The 17069-nt window shown below is 43.7% G+C and overlaps 1 protein-coding gene across 7 annotated transcripts; it reads right to left on the reverse strand.

Moving 5' to 3' along the window:
- Positions 1–3391: 3391 nt before the first annotated feature.
- On the reverse strand, positions 3392–14627 carry RNASEH1 (ribonuclease H1). Of its 7 annotated transcripts, none has more exons than XM_083495696.1 (10): positions 14428–14627; positions 13309–13389; positions 11948–12048; positions 11077–11145; positions 9856–10035; positions 8108–8207; positions 6669–6723; positions 6164–6248; positions 4641–4765; positions 3392–3797 (listed from the first exon to the last, which is right to left on the reverse strand). In XM_083495696.1, the coding sequence occupies exons 1-10, from the start codon at positions 14610–14612 to the stop codon at positions 3711–3713; spliced, it is 1068 nt and encodes a 355-aa protein (XP_083351822.1). In that variant the 5' UTR covers positions 14613–14627; the 3' UTR covers positions 3392–3710. The 7 variants fall into 7 exon arrangements, with proteins under 7 accessions (XP_083351822.1, XP_083351821.1, XP_083351826.1 ...); XM_083495695.1 differs by having other exon boundaries at positions 11927–12048; XM_083495700.1 differs by having other exon boundaries at positions 11927–12048; positions 14424–14523.
- Positions 14628–17069: the final 2442 nt, after the last annotated feature.

Raw genomic sequence — 17069 nt, forward strand, 5'->3', positions numbered from 1 at the left:
AATTCATACCTTTGAGGATTGAGGAAATAGCTCGGCTGGTTAGAGGGTGGTACTCATAATGCGAAGGTCGCAGGTTCGATCCCTGTATGGGACAGCTGCATGTTCTTGCATTGCAGGGGGTTGGACTAAATCAGGGCTTCCAAAACATGGTCCTCCAGCTGTTTTTGGACTACAACTCCCATCATCCCTAGCTAACAAGACTAGTGATGGTCAAGGGTGGTGGGAATTGGACCAGATGATCCTCAGGGTCTATGATCCTATTGCTGGTGTTGGCAAACGGTGCAACTTTTTTCCATGTTTCTGGTTACATACACCGTCTCTGTTGCCATAGGTCATAGGTAGGCAAACTAAGGCCTGGAGGCTGGATCTGGCCCAATCGCCTTCTAAATCCAGCCCACAGACAGTCCGGGAATCAGCATGTTTTTACATGAGTAGAATGTGTGCTTTTATTTAAAATGCATCTCTGGGTTATTTGTGGGGCACAGAAATTCATTTTATTTTTTCAAAATAGAGTCCAGCTCCCCCACAAGGTCTGAGGGACAGTGGACCAGCCCCCTGTTGAAAAGGTTTGCTGACCCCTGATCTAAGGCCTCCCATGAATGAAGAGTCTTTCCATTTGCAGAAGGCACACTTACAACCAAAGCCTTAATATTTAGAAGATGTGTCATGTGGATGTTTGCGACTAGTGACATACTAGCATAACGAAAGGCCACAAGCCTCCTGGAAGATGGAATTTCTCCTCAAATCTCTCTGGGAGAAAAACTTCTTAATTGTTTGAGAAAATAAAAGCTGAATGCATAGGCAGCCTTATCTCTACTAATGCACACACAGAAAAATCTATTTTATTGCGTATTTTTAGTATGTGTGGCCATGTTTTTATAACTGGTTTTATATCTGTATACTGCTTGGAAGTCATTGTGGCAAGTAAGTAAGTAAAAATGAAGGCTATAAACACATTTTTTAGATAGAGTCAAATATGCAAGACAAGACAATCGGGAAGCTTGAGGTGCTTTATTTATCACCCACCCTGATTACATACATCCTGATTTTACGCACATGTACTTGGAAGCACATGTACTTTGGGACGCAGGTGGTGCTGTGGGTTAAACCACAGAGCCTAGGACTTGCCAATCAGAAGGTCGGCAGTTTGAATCCCTGCAACAGTATGAGCTCCCATTGCTCGGTCCCTGCTCCTGCCAACCTAGCAGTTCGAAAGCACAAAGTCCAAGTAGATAAATAGGTACCGCTCCAGCGGGAAGGTAAACAGTGTTTCTGTGCACTGCTCTGGTTCGCCAGAAGCGGCTTAGTCATGCTGGCCACATGACCCGGAAGCTGTCTGCGGACAAACGCTGGATCCCTCGGCCAATAAAGCGAGATGAGCGCCGCAACTCCAGAGTCGGTCACGACTGGACCTTACTTGGAAGCAAGACCCAGCCTGTTCACTGCGGTAACATGCACAGGACTACAGCCTCAGATCTTGACCAAGGCTGCGATCCTAACTGCTACGATCTGGGAATAAGCTTCATTGAATTCAGTAGGACATCAGAGTAGACATGGTTATGATTGCAGGACAACCTCCAGACTTTGTAGCCGTTCTCTAAGATGCATATCAGGCACAGGCAAATTTGGCCCTCCAGATGTTTTGGGACTACAACTCCCATCACCCCTAGCTAACAGGGCCAGTGGTCAAGGGTGATGGGAGTTGTAGTCCCAAAACATCTGGAGGGCTGAGTTTGCCTATGCCAGGCATATATCCAACCTTTTCCTCCCTTGTTCAGATCCATTTCTAATTTGAAGCCATCTTTTGCACTGCCTGCAGTGATTGTAAAATAGCCTTAAACCAGGGAGGCTGCACTAATGGGCCATAAACAATGAGAGCAAGCTGCAGAGAACTCCAGCCACTTCTAAAGTGCCTGCCTTTTAGAGGTTGGGTTGAGCTTTGAGTGCATTACATTCTATGGGGCAAGTCAAAACACAATACCATGCCCCTTAAGCCTGTGTGACATTAGCTGGAACATAGAAGCTGGTGACTAAAACTGGCGAAACATCCCCTTCCTTCTGCCAGTAGATGTTTGGTTGGCACAAATCATTCCAGGCCTCTTTTAGACATCTAAAAACAAACGGGCCTTTGCAACGTCAATTTCTTTTTATCAGCCTGTATTTATTATCGACGTTTACAATTTCTGTCCTCCATTTTTATGGTAGTGTCGTCTAATTATTTTAAGAAAAAGAAATTAAAGTGTATCAGGAATAGAAAAAAAACCCAAACTTTGTGGGTTGTTTCTTGTTTTGCATCGCCCAAATAAAATAACCTTGTAAATATGCAGAAATTAGACCACTGAAGTCATCCACGAATCACAGTGTTTCTCGTGGTTCCAGGTTTCTTGATGACAATACAACATCTCCTCCTCCTGGTAAAATAAGCAATAACCTCAGCAGACGGGAAGAAGCTCTAGGAGGGAGAAGAGTCACGGAATAAAACATCTGCTGTGTATTCTGAGCCATCACCTCCCAGGGAGATTGGCAAATGACTTCTGCCTTGCCAGTTCAAGGAGAGACAGATCAACAGCACCATGCTCTCTGATAGATGAAGGGGAATATGAAGAGAGGACTGGTCAGGAGAGGTCATTAATAATCTCAGAGAACCATGAAAACTGTCAAAGTCAAATCGCATGGCATCCAGGCAGGAAAAAAAAAAGCAAGACTTGGAATGCATTTCTCTGCACTATTATTGTCAATCCATTTGGAGAGGCACACAGCTAAATAAGCAATGGCCACAACACAGTTGCTGGGATCCAGTTGGTGCCCTTGAATTTCCGGGGGGGGGGGGGGGCTTTTAAACCAGCAGCGGTCTGCTAAGTCTAGAAGGATATTTATTTACCATCCCTAATCCCCAGTTTGTGCTGGGTGGTAACCCGCGAGCAAATCTTCCATGGCCACAGGGAACTGGGGGAGCAGGATCACCGCATCCTCTGTTGGCATAGGTCAAAATGTGACCCCCAGCCCTTTCTTATCAGGCCCTTGGGACTCTCTCTGTACGGCATACCCCACCAAACCTACTTTACCCTCCTCCAGTGTTTCTGTGACTGGAGTGTATCTCCAACAATGCCAGGGTTGCCTGGTGGATTCTGTGCAGAAACAACTACCTATCTTAAAAAGTCAGAAATATAGATTTGCTGCTCTTCCCATTTTTGCTTCTGGACCCACCCACCAACAACTTGGTTAATAACAGGCTCCCCGCATGTGGATTGAAGTATGAATTGGAGCAGTTTTTTGGGCTGATTTGAGTATACTGTCCTGCAGTTGCTACTGATGTGTATTTGGCACGTGCTGTTGTAATCCATGATTTTGGTGTTTGTTGTTATTATCTATCGCAGTTGAGATGCCAAGATGAAAAACAAAAACTTTTATTATTATTTTTTATATAAAACACAACTCTTGAATGTACAACTGTGAAACAAATGACATGCTCTGGCAACGCCTTACGTAAAATTCTGCAGTGTCGTAACCAGAATGCATCAAACAAGCATTTTGTTCAAATATCTCTTGCCGTCTTTCGAATAATCCTAAGTATCCAAACTTGAGGCTTCTCAGTATCAAGAAATTGGATACAAGTCAGTAAAACTCACATTTATCCATCACAATCGCAGCCTGTCAGTCAGAAATGCTGTTGCTCTGCCCCCAAAGTCAATGAATATTTCTAACACATTCTAGGACAAGGACTTTCCAGCTCCTTTTTTTGCTAGTCGATCAGCCGCTTCATTTCCAGCAAAGCCAGAATGACCTGGAACGTGTTTCTGTTAACAGTAAATTGAACCAGTTACTACAACTGTACAACCATCTTCATTTTATGACTATCTCCAAACCCTCCACATCTCACGAGACAGCTTTCAGTTCAAAGTGCCAAAAATGACTCTTTAAAAAAAATGCCAATACAGTGGTGCCCCGCAAGACGAATGCCTCGCAATACAAAAAACTCGCTAGACGAAAGGTTTTTCCGTTTGCGATTTGCCTCGCAAGACGAATTTCCCCTATGGGCTTGCTTCGCAAGACGAAAACGTCTCGCGACTTTTTTTCTTTGACTAAAAACAAAGACATGTTTTGTTTATAAAGTTAATTTATTTTCCCTTAAATTTTTGAACTGCTCTTTACAGTATGTGTGACTTTAAAGAGCAGTTAATAAACTGTTGTTGTACCAAATTTGGCTTTGTTTGGACTTTTTTTGACCATAGGAACACATTAATTGATTTTCAATGCATTCCTATGGGATTTCGTGCTTCGCAAGACGAAAAATTCGCTAGACGACAAAAATTGCGGAACGAATTAATTTCGTCTTGCGGGGCACCACTGTACTCAATTCTTTTATTTCCAGCCCCCCACCCCACTCGCAAAGGGTTAGAAAGCAACATTGTATTTCAATTTTCCCTAAAAAACTGGTGGAAAAAAATACACGGGTCAAAAGAAAATGCTGTTTTCTGATTCAAAACATAACAAAACACAGGCCTTCCGCTGGACTGGTACCAAACACTTGCACATTTCCATTACTAAACAGAATTACTTGCATTATTTTGTTAACATTCGTTTTTAATAGTATGCACTTGATATTTACGAAGTCTGCCTTTTCAAACCTCATAACTTACCCACTGGATATCCATGCCTTCCGAAAGATTAGCAAGCCTTTCAAAGTCCTCTCTGTTTGTTACATCTGTTCCTTTGTATGTTTTCCAGTCATTCTTCTTCCAGTTTTTAACCCAGCTTGTCATACCTATGTAAGAAGAGGCATCTGTTGTATCGTGACTTTTTTAAAGGACTGCTGAAATTGTCCTCGGATTCTACCGCACATCTGCAAAATGGCATCCAGTTGTGCTGTTCAAAGAAGTGCACATGGTGGTGAATCCAAGCTAGGTCTAGGCAGGCACTGAATGCTTGCTGTGATAAATTTGCAGCCCATTGTAAGTCATGCATATTCAATTTGACTTGGGGCCCACCATTTTAAGCACCGGTCAGCTTATAGCTGGTCTTGCCTGCCAAAAGTAGAAGCTGAAGTCCAGATCTTGAAGGGGTCATTTGTGGACAGGGACCCACTTCCAAGCGTAGATAGCAGGTAACATCTGCAGATGTTCAGGTCTCTCTCAAAATGAAAAGTTAAAACCAGATGTGGATTCTACAGTTATCAATTCACTTCTAACCTTTGCTTTTGAGAAGGAAGTCACCTTCTGGGTATACAGTGGTACCCCGGGTTACAGACACTTCAGGTTACATATGCTTCAGGTTACAGACTCCGCTAACCCAGAAATATTGCCTTGGGTTAAGAACTTTGCTTCAGGATGAGAACAGAAATCGTGCAACAGTGGCGCAGTGGCAGGCCCCATTAGCTAAAGTGGTGTTTCAGGTTAAGAACAGACCTCCAGAACGAATTAAGTTCTTAACCCAAGGTACCACTGTATATGGGTATTTATTTATCTATCAGGTTTGTTGGATCCCTGCCAATGCAGGTTTTAAACATAGGAAATGCCAATCCCTAGCTTGGGAACAAATGCATCCAAGTTGAAAGAGGATAAATCCAGAAAGGCAATGTTGGCTGGTAAATCTTGGGACTGGGGGTTGGGTGGAAAAGAAACAGTGTATGGAGAACAGCTTCCTTTGGCCACAATGCTATTATTGATTAAGTATTCTCCGGAGAGCAGCATTTGTTAGCTTTCAATGTAAACCCTTCCCAAGCCACGAGCTTTTAATAGAAAAACACCCAACGCTCATTCGCATGCCTGCTTATCACCAGGATCTGCTTAAACATCAAAAGCAAACATTCATTATATATTACATGCTAAATTCCTAGGTCTTGATCATTGGAACGTTCATTATTTCTAGCCCACCTTTTCACCAAAGAGCTCAGGATTGTACACATAGTTCTCCTCTCACTCTCCATTTTATCCACGCAATGCTGTGAGGTAGGTTAGAACAAGAGAATGTGACTGGCCCAAGGTCACTCTGAGTTTCATGGCCAAGTGGGACTAGAACTCTGGTCTCCCAGAAAGGTGCTAGAAGCGTCTGGTAAATAATCAAAACAGCAAGTCCCATGCCCTGCACAAACTTATTTTCCGTTCAGAAGGCCATTTCACATGCTTCTTGCCTTATTACTTACTCCCAATACACAATGACTTACCTTCGATGGTGAACTTGCTGTCAGTATAGATTGCCAGTTTATTGATATTTTGACTCTTGGCTTGCTCTATTGCTTTGCAAGCTGCCTACGGAAAACATTTAGAATACACAACTCAGCAGAAAGGAAGTTGAACCATCAATACTGATGCCAAGTTTCAAAATTGTAACACAAAAGCAACGTAATCCAATTCTAGCACTGTTCGTCCAGAAGTTGATGCAAATTATGTTAAAGACAATTGGGGGGGGGGGAGCCATGGCCAATTACTTAACTAGGTTTTATGAATTTTCATAATAGCTACATAATTATTATGTGGCACTAGCCTATCAATCATGCAATTTCTTGTTAGGATTTATGAGTTAACTTTTTAAATTGTACTTTCAATTTCTCCAAACACTCTCTCTATATATATCCATGCAGTTCCCCCCTTGAAACAGAAGGGCATTTCCATTAAAACTAAAAGGCTCAAGCACTCAATTGTGCCAATTTTGTGTTCCATTCAACTTACATGTATTTCAGCCCTTTGATTAGTCTGCCGCCCAGGAAGTCTTTCACTACTATTTCTGTAGGAGTACAAAATACATACAACATTCAAGTAATTTTTCTCAGGCATGAAGCATTTCAAGGCTAATATAGGGATCAAAATACATCTGTGACCTGAAAGGCAGTCTGCAGGTTTATAAGAATAGGAAAACCAATGTTGTTATTCCTTCAAACCACAGATTTTCAAATTTAGCGCTATGCCATGTTTGTTTCTACCTGAATTGCTCATATTGGATTAAAATAAATGCCAGAGGAAGGCTGTGGCCCTTCTGTCCCAACAGCCCCTGCCAAAAACCCATCCAAGGGTTAGGAAGCCCTGTTGAGTGAGATGGGCTGAGGAACTATGGCATTGAGGGATGAAGTAGAAAGGCCGAAACTTGGACAGAAGCACCTCCTGGGAATGGAAATCCAATCCTTGCCATTTTAAAGTGTCTGGAAGTGGGCCACTACCAGATCTCACATTTCCCCCAAGAGCAACTGGAAGGTTTGAAGGGCTTCTCATGCTTTCAAGGCTGCCAGTGCAAGATGTGATGAATGGCTAGTGCTCTTGGTTCTGAATGATTTAGAGAAATCCCCTGGGAGGATGACCACCTATTATTTATGATGATGATGATGATGATGATGATGATGCAGTCGCTACTTTCCTTTGGTCCACACATTCGTCAAACAAGCCATTTCCTTCAAATGTGACCAAGGAAAGGACAGGATTGGTAGACAACAAATTGCTCCAACTCCGACCATCCACCTGGACAAACGACAGAGGCCATACTTTCCCTCTACATATCACAAGCCCTGAAGATCTTCAGCTGGATAGGAAGACACATTATACTGAGGGCTTTGGAAGCAAATTCTGACAGATGCTCCTGGCATTAATTGCTTCTGCCAGGGACATCTCAGCAGCTATTTTGGACAACACTGTGCTAGCCTCCATAATGTGACTTCCTACCAGTCTGGTTTCTGGACATTTGCTTTGGTGGGCAAGGAGGCAGCCACTTTATCCGTCTGAAGCAGCATGAACTCCTTCAAGACAGAAGAAAAGGGATATATCGAGACGGCACCATGAGGCTGACTCAGACTCCTCTTTGGTTAGGAAAGCAGTGGACAGATGCCATGCACACTTTTTCTTCTTCTTACAGCCTAGTCTGCAGCCAATGAAACTATGCTTGGACTGGTTTCACCTGGCCGAGTGGATGGGGCCAGGAACCTGCAACTCTTCACAAGAGCCAGAAGACTGGATCAAGAGAAGTGGGTCCACCCTCTAGCCAACGTTTTCTTCTTAAAATAGTATTAGTGGAAGGACGGCAAAATACCGCGTCCAGATTCAAACAATAGGGATCACCGCAAAAAAAGTGCCATTAGAATGGTTTTTATAGTAAGTTATTGGACCATTTATTTCTTACTTACAAAGGATGATCGGGTCCCCAATAGACACCAGTTCCAGCACGTGCTTTATGGCGCCCATTACTTGAGCAACACCCATCAGTATAAACAACTGCATAATCTCCTAAAAATGCAAATGGGACAATTAATTCAGAAGGAATATTGCCAGCTGGATGGACAACAAGTACTGATATTTAAGAAAGGTGATCAGGACAACCCAACATACAACTGCCAAATTGAAGTCTTATTGAGGTTCCCTCAAAAATACACACAGGACATATTTTAGAACAATGGGTAAAAAAAAAACCACCATACAAAGAAGCCATGTGCTGCTCCCAATGCAGACTGGCTTTCAAGGGACACAGCACAACTGAGCCAGTTTGTTTTGAATTACAGTATTCAGAAAAAGATGGTGAACTACCAAAATAGCTGTATGTCACATTAACATTATTGTTATTTATTCGGTTTATATACTGCTCTTCATCACAAGATCTCAGGGAGGTTCACAGAATAAAACGAAAGATAAAAACCACAAGTTTTAAAACATTTGTCTCCCATGACTCCATCAAAGAGTTATTTCATCTATTTACCAGGAGATATAAAGTGCTTTATTATACTAAGGGTCATCATCTACTAGAACCTATTACACAAGTTTGTGAATTATTATATATAGTGCAGAAATCTGCAGTAGCTTAAGCAGAGGATAAATTGGATATAATCAAATATAAAATCCTATGTGAACTATTTAAGAGCTCCACACAGAATGTCTGGTACATTACTTTGAACTGTGAAGTAGCTGTCTCTTCTTTAAACGGAGGCATTCATATATCCCCAATTCAGTGCAGCGGTACCTCTGGTTGTGGGTGGGATCCGTTCCGGAGGTCCGGTCGGATCCCGAGGTTTCCGCAACCTGAGGATCACTTCTGCACATGTGCGCAGGGCGAAACCTGGTAAAATACTTCCGGGCTTGCCGCATGTGCATGCCAAAGTTTATGTAACCAGAGGGTTACATAAACAGAGGTTCGACTGTACTGGAAAAGCTCTCAATGTAAAAATTGTTATCGGTCAATGTGTTAAGACCTGGACTCCAAACTCTGTACAGCCACTAGTGGTGCAGTTCAAAACCTGGACTACTCTGGTTTAGTGCTGGGGCCACTGCTGAATCCACAAACTTGCTTCACACAACAGTAGGAGTGGAAGGTGATGGGGGTTGGGGAAGCAAATCACTGCACCAGCAAGTGGGCCCAAAGCCATCATGTGACAACAGTGGGGCCAACTCAGGTCCCAAGGGATCCTGGGCAGGTGAAATCCTTCCCTTGGAATACACGTTCCAGCAATTTCTACTGGCTACCGCTGATATGAAACCCACTAGTGGCACTTCTGCTTGCATGTCGACAGGGACACCTCTACCTATCCCCCCATCAAAGAGGGTTTGGATTGTGTCATAACTCACTAGGCAGCAGCTAAGTCAATTTCAATAGGAGTGACTTGTGCATTTCCAAGAGTAAGAAGACTGCAAAGCTCTTTTGCATATTAAATCTATATGCAAAGAACTTCCAATGGGGGGGTGGGTGGAGAAGAGGGCTATTGGGTTTCTTTTTGCTCTTGTTTTTCTTAGCTATTTTGGGGTTTGTTATCTTATATTTTTTTATGTTGTGAACTGGATAGAGGATGGTGTAAAATTTTAATAAATAACAACAGCTTAAAAGGTCTATTTAAAAATTTTAAGGAAACGACGTTGTTTAGTCACCTGCTACAATAAAGGCACTTACCCATATATGAGAATTCATCTTTGCGTTCTGGAGGTGTGTAAGGTACTTCGGTATATTTTACACGCTTTCTCTCACGTTGGTTCTCTGAGGGCTGTTCATATGGTTTCTTGTATGAACTATAATCTGACCACGATGTTGTCTTCTTACCCCTGAACCTATTATTTCTTGGTCTTTCATAAGCTGCATTATCGAAACCGTAGAAGAAATGAAATGCAAAAAATAAAAAATCACATTGAAAGTATAATATTCATGTTCAAGAACCTTATACACCCACAATCACATAAATGAAGTCCCTCTAAAGTAATTAGAAATTAACTCATAAATTAACGGTGAGCAGGACTGCAGAAAAATGCATAACCACACACAGAGACAGACACAATAAGGGATATACTACAAGGCTAAAGAGTGAGCAGTGCTAACTTGTAGAAGTATGCTTTCAGCGATTAAATGGAGAGCAGCACAGATCCACACAAAAGATGAGCTCGTGGAAATCCACTGGCAATTTCTAGGACTACTTAGCTGTCTCTACTACAAAACAATTAGGACATGGTAGTTTTTCCACATATTAGGTACATGTTACAAGTTGTGAGTGGCTTATGTAGATCTGTATTGCCTACTATACAGATAGGCAACAAGTGTGTGAGCTTCTCAAATGTACCAGAAAGGAATGCCCTATTTGGGCTCACTTGATACTTTGGATTCTCAACCAAGTGACACATAATGTAACTCTTCCATTGTTTGGTGTAATGTATCTTGTGTTAAGTTGCTTGGAGACCTCTGAGGACCAAATGACTAACAAGTCTAACAAATCGCCATAATCAAGTAAGTTTTTTTATCCAAAACCTACAACAAAACCTGGGGGATATTTTCATGAATCTGTAATTTGTCCTGACCTATCTGAAGCACTTGCTTATTTTTATACTCCCAACTCTTTCTATGCCTTCTCCAAGCACTCAGTCCATGGCATTCAGCCACCAACAGAAATATGTGGAAGCACTAAACCAGTATCCTGGGCGAAAGCAATCCAGCGGTGGCACTGAAACACTCCGTCTCTCTTTCTGGCAAATACCACACTGAGCAAGAATGAGAGACAGTCAGGTTGCAGTTTAGTAATGCAAGGCACATTAGACAAGCTCCAGAACGAAAGCACAGGGGTGTGCAGCCTGGCGCATTATGCATCTGCTACAGCACTACAAACACCAAGACAAGTATGAGGAGCACCTTCAGTAACAACCGCTGGGTCATTAGGTGGTGATGCAGCTGCATGTCCTGCATCCCCTGCCGGTGTGCCTAGTTTAAAGGGAACACATTGTATTATGTGACAAAGCAATTGCCAGTACAAGTTCTTCTTGTGCTAGATGATCTGCATACAAAAGTCACGTGGACCAAGCTCCAATGCAACTGTAGGTTTATCGAAACTGCAATTTGATCTTACATGCTTCCTCAAAAGTAAGCCCCACTGAGTTCAGCAGGACCCATTCCCAAGGAAGTAAGCAACGGAATGTAATCTTCATTTCCCAGCTTTCTAAAGTAGCCCACAGGAATGTAACCATCTTCAATAGTTAGTCAAGCAGTACACTATCTAAAAATCTTGAACACTCTCATAAAGCAAAGGAATTATTTTAATTACAAGGTCTTTCAGGCCCCTTATCTGTTGCCTTTCAGATGTTGATGGACTCAAACTTGCATCAGCCCAGACATGACAGAGATGGTTTGAGTTGTAGTCCAACATCTGGAAAGCCATATTCTCCCCATCTCTGATCTACTGCAAAATGAGATATGCAAGGGGTCTAGACTTTCCCTTCTTTCAGCTGTAACTTCTCACCGCTATTAATGCAAATCCACCACTTTCACTTAAAACCAAGCCAGATCCTAAATCTTCGGTGGAGCAATTAGCCTACATAAAAAATCCCCCAGAACTGAGAACTCAGTCTGTGCCATCTAGAAATACAGCCGACCAGTGACAAGTATAGCAAGCTTTCTGCGGGAAGCATTTAGCACGCCCACACTAATTACCAGAAGGCTACTCTTAAAATTTCTGCCAAGCACCAACCCTTTACAGGGTGCTTACCACTTGAATGACAAAATGTACCTGTTGATCCATCATTTACGAAGTCCCAAGCATCTTCCTCTGTTGAAAACTTCTTGAAGCTAGCATATTTATATTTGTCAACTTGTTCTTTACATTCCTCCCTATAAAAACATAAAGCTATTATTATTAATTATTATTATTATTATATCTCCAATGCCACCTACTCTTCTATTAGAGCAAATCGGGGGACACAAAGCTTTCCCCTATATCAGCTGAAGGGCAATCCTCACACAATTCTTGGAAGGAAAGCTTCCCAACCTCAATAATCCACCATAGTTTTAGCCCTTCAAAGGAGAAAGGTCGGGGTAGGCTATGCGAACCACTTTGGGGCCTGGAAACATTACATAAATCTAACCATTTTTTTGTTGTTTTTCAAGTAATTTAAATGCAAAGCCCCACTGAACTAAGAGCACTGAGCTAGTGTGAGGAAGATTTGGGTTAAAACCTGCACACAGTTATGAAGTTCGCCCGCAGCCAGACACCTGCTCTCAGTACCACCACCTGACAGTGTTGTTAGGAGAATGGGTTCTTTTTTAATTAAAAAAGGGGGAGTGAGAGATGATGTTTGCTGCCTTGAGCTCTTTGGTACAGGCTCAGCGGGTAGAGAACAAGACTCTTTTAATCTCAGGGTTGTAGGTTCGAGTCCTGCGTTGGGCAACTATTCAACACAGATATAGGCACAGTCATACCTCGGGTTGAAGTAGCTTCAAGTTAAGTATTTTTGGGTTGCACTCTGCGGCGACCCGGAAGTAACAGGGCGCGTTACTTCTGGGTTCCGCCACTCGCGCATACGCTCAAAATGATGTCATGTGCATGCACAGAAGCGGCGAAACACGACCCCCGCAGTTGTGTGCTACGTTTACTTCAGGATGCGAACGGGGCTCCAGAACGGATCCCGTCTGCATCCAGAGGTACCGCTTTTCCTTTCTCCTCCTGTGACGAGACTGCATTTCAATATTTTAATGTTGTATTTTAATCTTGTTTTTAAGTTGTATTCATTCAACTTGTTTTTATTATTGCTTGTTAGCCGCCCTGAGCCCAGCCTTGGCTGGGGAGCGCAGGGTATAAATAAAAATTATTATTATTACTGCATAAATTTGATTCTCTCTGTACTTTCGACAGATCGGTTACATCTGTTATTAATTAATATTATTGAGAGACAACGCACACGCTCTTGTAAATCAAGAAAAAAAATTAATACAATTTTTTTTTTTACTAAAAAGAAAAAAAGTCCTGCAGGGGAGGGAGGTGGAGCAATGACCCTCGGGGTCCCTTCCAGACTGGGAAGAATACGAAGCTTTTTAGCCCTAGGGAGAAGGGGGAGGAGAGAGACTGGCCACTCCAGGTGTGACTTCGCTTACCAGGTGCGATACACGCCAGTCCTCCGGCCCTTCCGCACCGCGTAGAACATGTTGCCGCTCCTGACGGTTCCGGGGCCGCTGCTGGGGAGAAAACAAGGATGAGCGAGTAAGGCCAGGATCCGGCGCAGCATAATAACTGCCGACTTCGCCTCTCCTGACCTCCCAGCTCCCCACCCACCGCCCTCTCTGCCCGTCTTCGCTGTTCTCCTACTCTTCCGCTCTCGGGCAGCTGCGCAGGCGCATAACTAGTTGCTGGAGTTTGAGGGTCAGGCTGAAAACAACAACAAAGGCAGCCGACACTTCCGGATCACAAACGGAAGAGGGGGGAGGGCACACGCAGCAAGTAACCTCCTCCGCCCCTCACATGGCAGCTATTTAAAACACGGACCGACCGGAAGAGGGGTGCTTTTCGAGTCTTTTCTCCCCTAGGGTCCAACCGAGGAAGTGACGACGCGGAGGAAAGCAAACAGTGTTGCGCGCAGGCGCGTTGCCACCGCCGCGGTCTCCGCCTCCGCTCCTCAACCGCCTTGCAAAAATCGGAGGGTGGAGAGGAAGGAAATCTCAATAAAGGAGACAGAAGCGCATGCGCTGGCGCCGAAGGCGGGAAAATGGAAAGCACCGGTGTTAATTCAGTGCACCTTACTCAGAAACAGCCAAATGGGACTGGAGACTTTTTTCACCAACAGCAGCTAATGGCTTTATTCTGCAAACGCTTTAAAGCCAAACTTTCTAGTTCCTGGATTTATTGAGCCTCTGTGATGGACAATAATTCTACACGTGTTTGCCCAGAAAGTAGTCGACGTTTACTCCCGGGTAAACTCGAATATATTATAGTCGTAGCTTAAGCGACATCACACCAAAGGACAGCAAAAAGCATAATAGAAGAAAGGATATGAGCCCCAAAGACTGACTGCATGCTTCGCCAATCTAACCCACTTCTAAGCGCCACTGCGCTGCGATAGTAGAATAAGGCTGCAATCGGCCACGTGCTAGAAACCTTTGCCGAGCAAGCCTTTAAAGCCATGGCAGGCTCTGGGCTGCAAACCCAGTGGCTCCACTTCGAACTGAAGCCTCCCTCCACCATTTTCGGCGCATCCGCCCATGCATCCGCTCACCTGCCTTATCTCGCAGATCAGGATAGGCGTGAACTTCTCTCCCTGCGCAGGCACACAAACCGAATGGCGCTTCCGGGACTTCCCGCTCTCCCTAGGAGAGATGGGGGAAAACCACTGGTGAAACAAAAAAGAGGGGGGAACATGCACCAGGGTCTTTGAAAGGTCGACTGTACTTCCAGGACTTTCCATGCATTACCCCTTTCACCAACAATGGTGCTTTCTTACTACCGATTTAGCAAATGCTGGAGGGCAAAGAGCTTCTATTGAAAAGAGGAAATGGTTCCCCCGCCCACTCTAAAATGTAAATTTGGAATGAGCGTAGGATCTCTTGCATAGGATCAGCAAACTTGCATTTCCCGACCCACCAACCTACCTACCTCAGCCTGTCGGTTATTGAGGCTCACGGTGATCATTTTCAATCTCCATTTGAGGCTGCAGTCCTTTACAATAAATTACACAGTTACCTTGGGGTTCAGTCCCATTGAACAAAGTGGGGCTTTTTTTTCTAGCAGGTGTGGATAGGGTTGTGATGCATGCGAAGAAATCCATGCCTTCTTCCTTTCACTTTTCCCAAATGATAATCGCCCCGAACCCAATGTTCTCCTACTTGCTTTGCAGCTCTTCAATTCCAGTGAAATGCCACTTCAGGGCTGCCACAAACACATTTTGACTAGCGGGGAAGCAGGAGAAACCTGAGTGCTTGCTTGATGAGCCCACCCAGGCTATACCTGAGGTTCCATCCCTGAGGTTCCTAGAATTATGTCCATCTGCAGAAGCCTCTCTTTGGGGACTCAAAAATATTGAGTCATCAGCAGGATGGTGGGTAAACTACCCCAGAAGGATAATACCCCTCCCCGAACACCCTATGCACCTCTATTTTTGCTTGTACACTACCACGGATCATAAATTATATTTGCAATGCGCCTAAAGTGATGTTTTGAAACAGATTGATAAATTCTACCTCTTACTGAGCAAAAAACAAAACAAAACCGTATTCTTACAGGTATACAGGTGAAACTCAGAAAATTAGAATATTGTGGCAAAGTTCATTTATTTCAATAATTCAACTTAAAAGGTGAAACTAATATATGAGATAAGACTCATGACATGCAAAGTGGGATATGTCAAGCCTTTATTTGTTATAAATATTTGGTGGAACACTCTGTCACAAGAGACTAGGGCCCTGCGGGACTTGACATCTTTCCGCAGGGCCTGCAAGACAGAGCTGTTCCACCAGGCCTTTGGCCAGGGCACAGCCTGACTCCCTCCCTCAGCAATCTTCGCGGAGCTCTGGCCCAATGGTTGCCAGTGGCTTGATTTGAATTAATTTGATAATGAATGATTTTAGAGTGTTGTTTGTGCTGTACCTTTATACTGTTTTATTGTTGTTAGCCGCCCTGAGCCCGGCTTCGCCTGGGGAGGGCGGGATATAAATAAAATTTATTATGATGATGATGATCATGGCATACAGTTGATGAAAACCCCAAATTAACAATACAGTGGTGCCTCGCAAGACAAAATTAATCCGTTCCGCGAGTCTCTTCGTCTTGCGGTTTTTTTGTCTTGCGAAGCACGGCTATTAGCGGCTTAGCGGCTATTAACGGCTTAGCGGCTATTAGCGGCTTTAAGAAAAAGGAAACAAACTCGCAAGAACTCGCAAGACGTTTCGTCTTGCGAAGCAAGCCCATAGGGAAATTCGTCTTGCGGAACGACTCAAAAAATGGAAAACTCTTTCGTCTTGCGTGTTTTTCGTCCTGCGAGGCATTCGTCTTGTGAGGTACCACTGTATCAGAAAATTAGAATATTAAATGAAATCAGCAAAACAAGGACTGCAAATAGAGCAACATTGGACCTCTGAGAAGTAGAAGCATGCATATGTACTCAGTATTTGGTTTGGGCCCCTTTTGCATCAATTACTGCCTCAATGCGGCATGGCATGGATGCTATCAGCCTGTGGCACTGCTGAGGTGTTATGGAAGACCAGGAAGCTTCAATAGCAGCCTTCTGCTCTTCTGCATTGCTTGGTCTCATGTCTCTCATCTTTCTCTTGGCAATGCCCCATGGATTCTCTATGGGGTTCAGGTCAGGCGAGTTTGCTGGCCAATCAAGCACAGTAACCCCATGGGCATTGAACCAGGTTTTGGTACTTTTGGCAGTGTGGGCAGGTGCCAAAGTCCTGCTGGAAAATGAAGTCAACATCCCCATAAAGCTAGTCTGTGGAAGTGCTCCAAAATCTCCTGGTAGACAGCTGTGTTGACCCTGGACTTAATCAAGCACAGTGGACCAACACCAGCTGATGGCATGGCTCCCCAAATCAACACAGACTGAGAAAACTTCACACTGGACTTCAAGCACCTGGCATTGTGTGCCTCCCCATTCTTCCTCCAGATTCTGGGTCCTTGGTTTCCAAATGAGATGCAAAAGCTGCTCTCATCAGAAAAGAGATTTTGGGAGCCATGTCATTTTGGAGCACTTCATGCTTATCTCATATATTAGTTTAACCTTTTAAGTTGAATTATTGAAATAAATGAACTTTTCCACGATATTCTAATTTTCCGAGTTTCACCTATAGGCTCACGCAGGCAACTTCCGTCTAGACAACATTGGAGCGCTTTCTTTTTAAAACGCCCATTAGTGCGTGCGTAT

This window comes from Podarcis liolepis, assembly GCF_965112155.1.
Source record: "Podarcis liolepis genome assembly, chromosome: 3".
Taxonomy (NCBI): domain Eukaryota; kingdom Metazoa; phylum Chordata; class Lepidosauria; order Squamata; family Lacertidae; genus Podarcis; species Podarcis liolepis.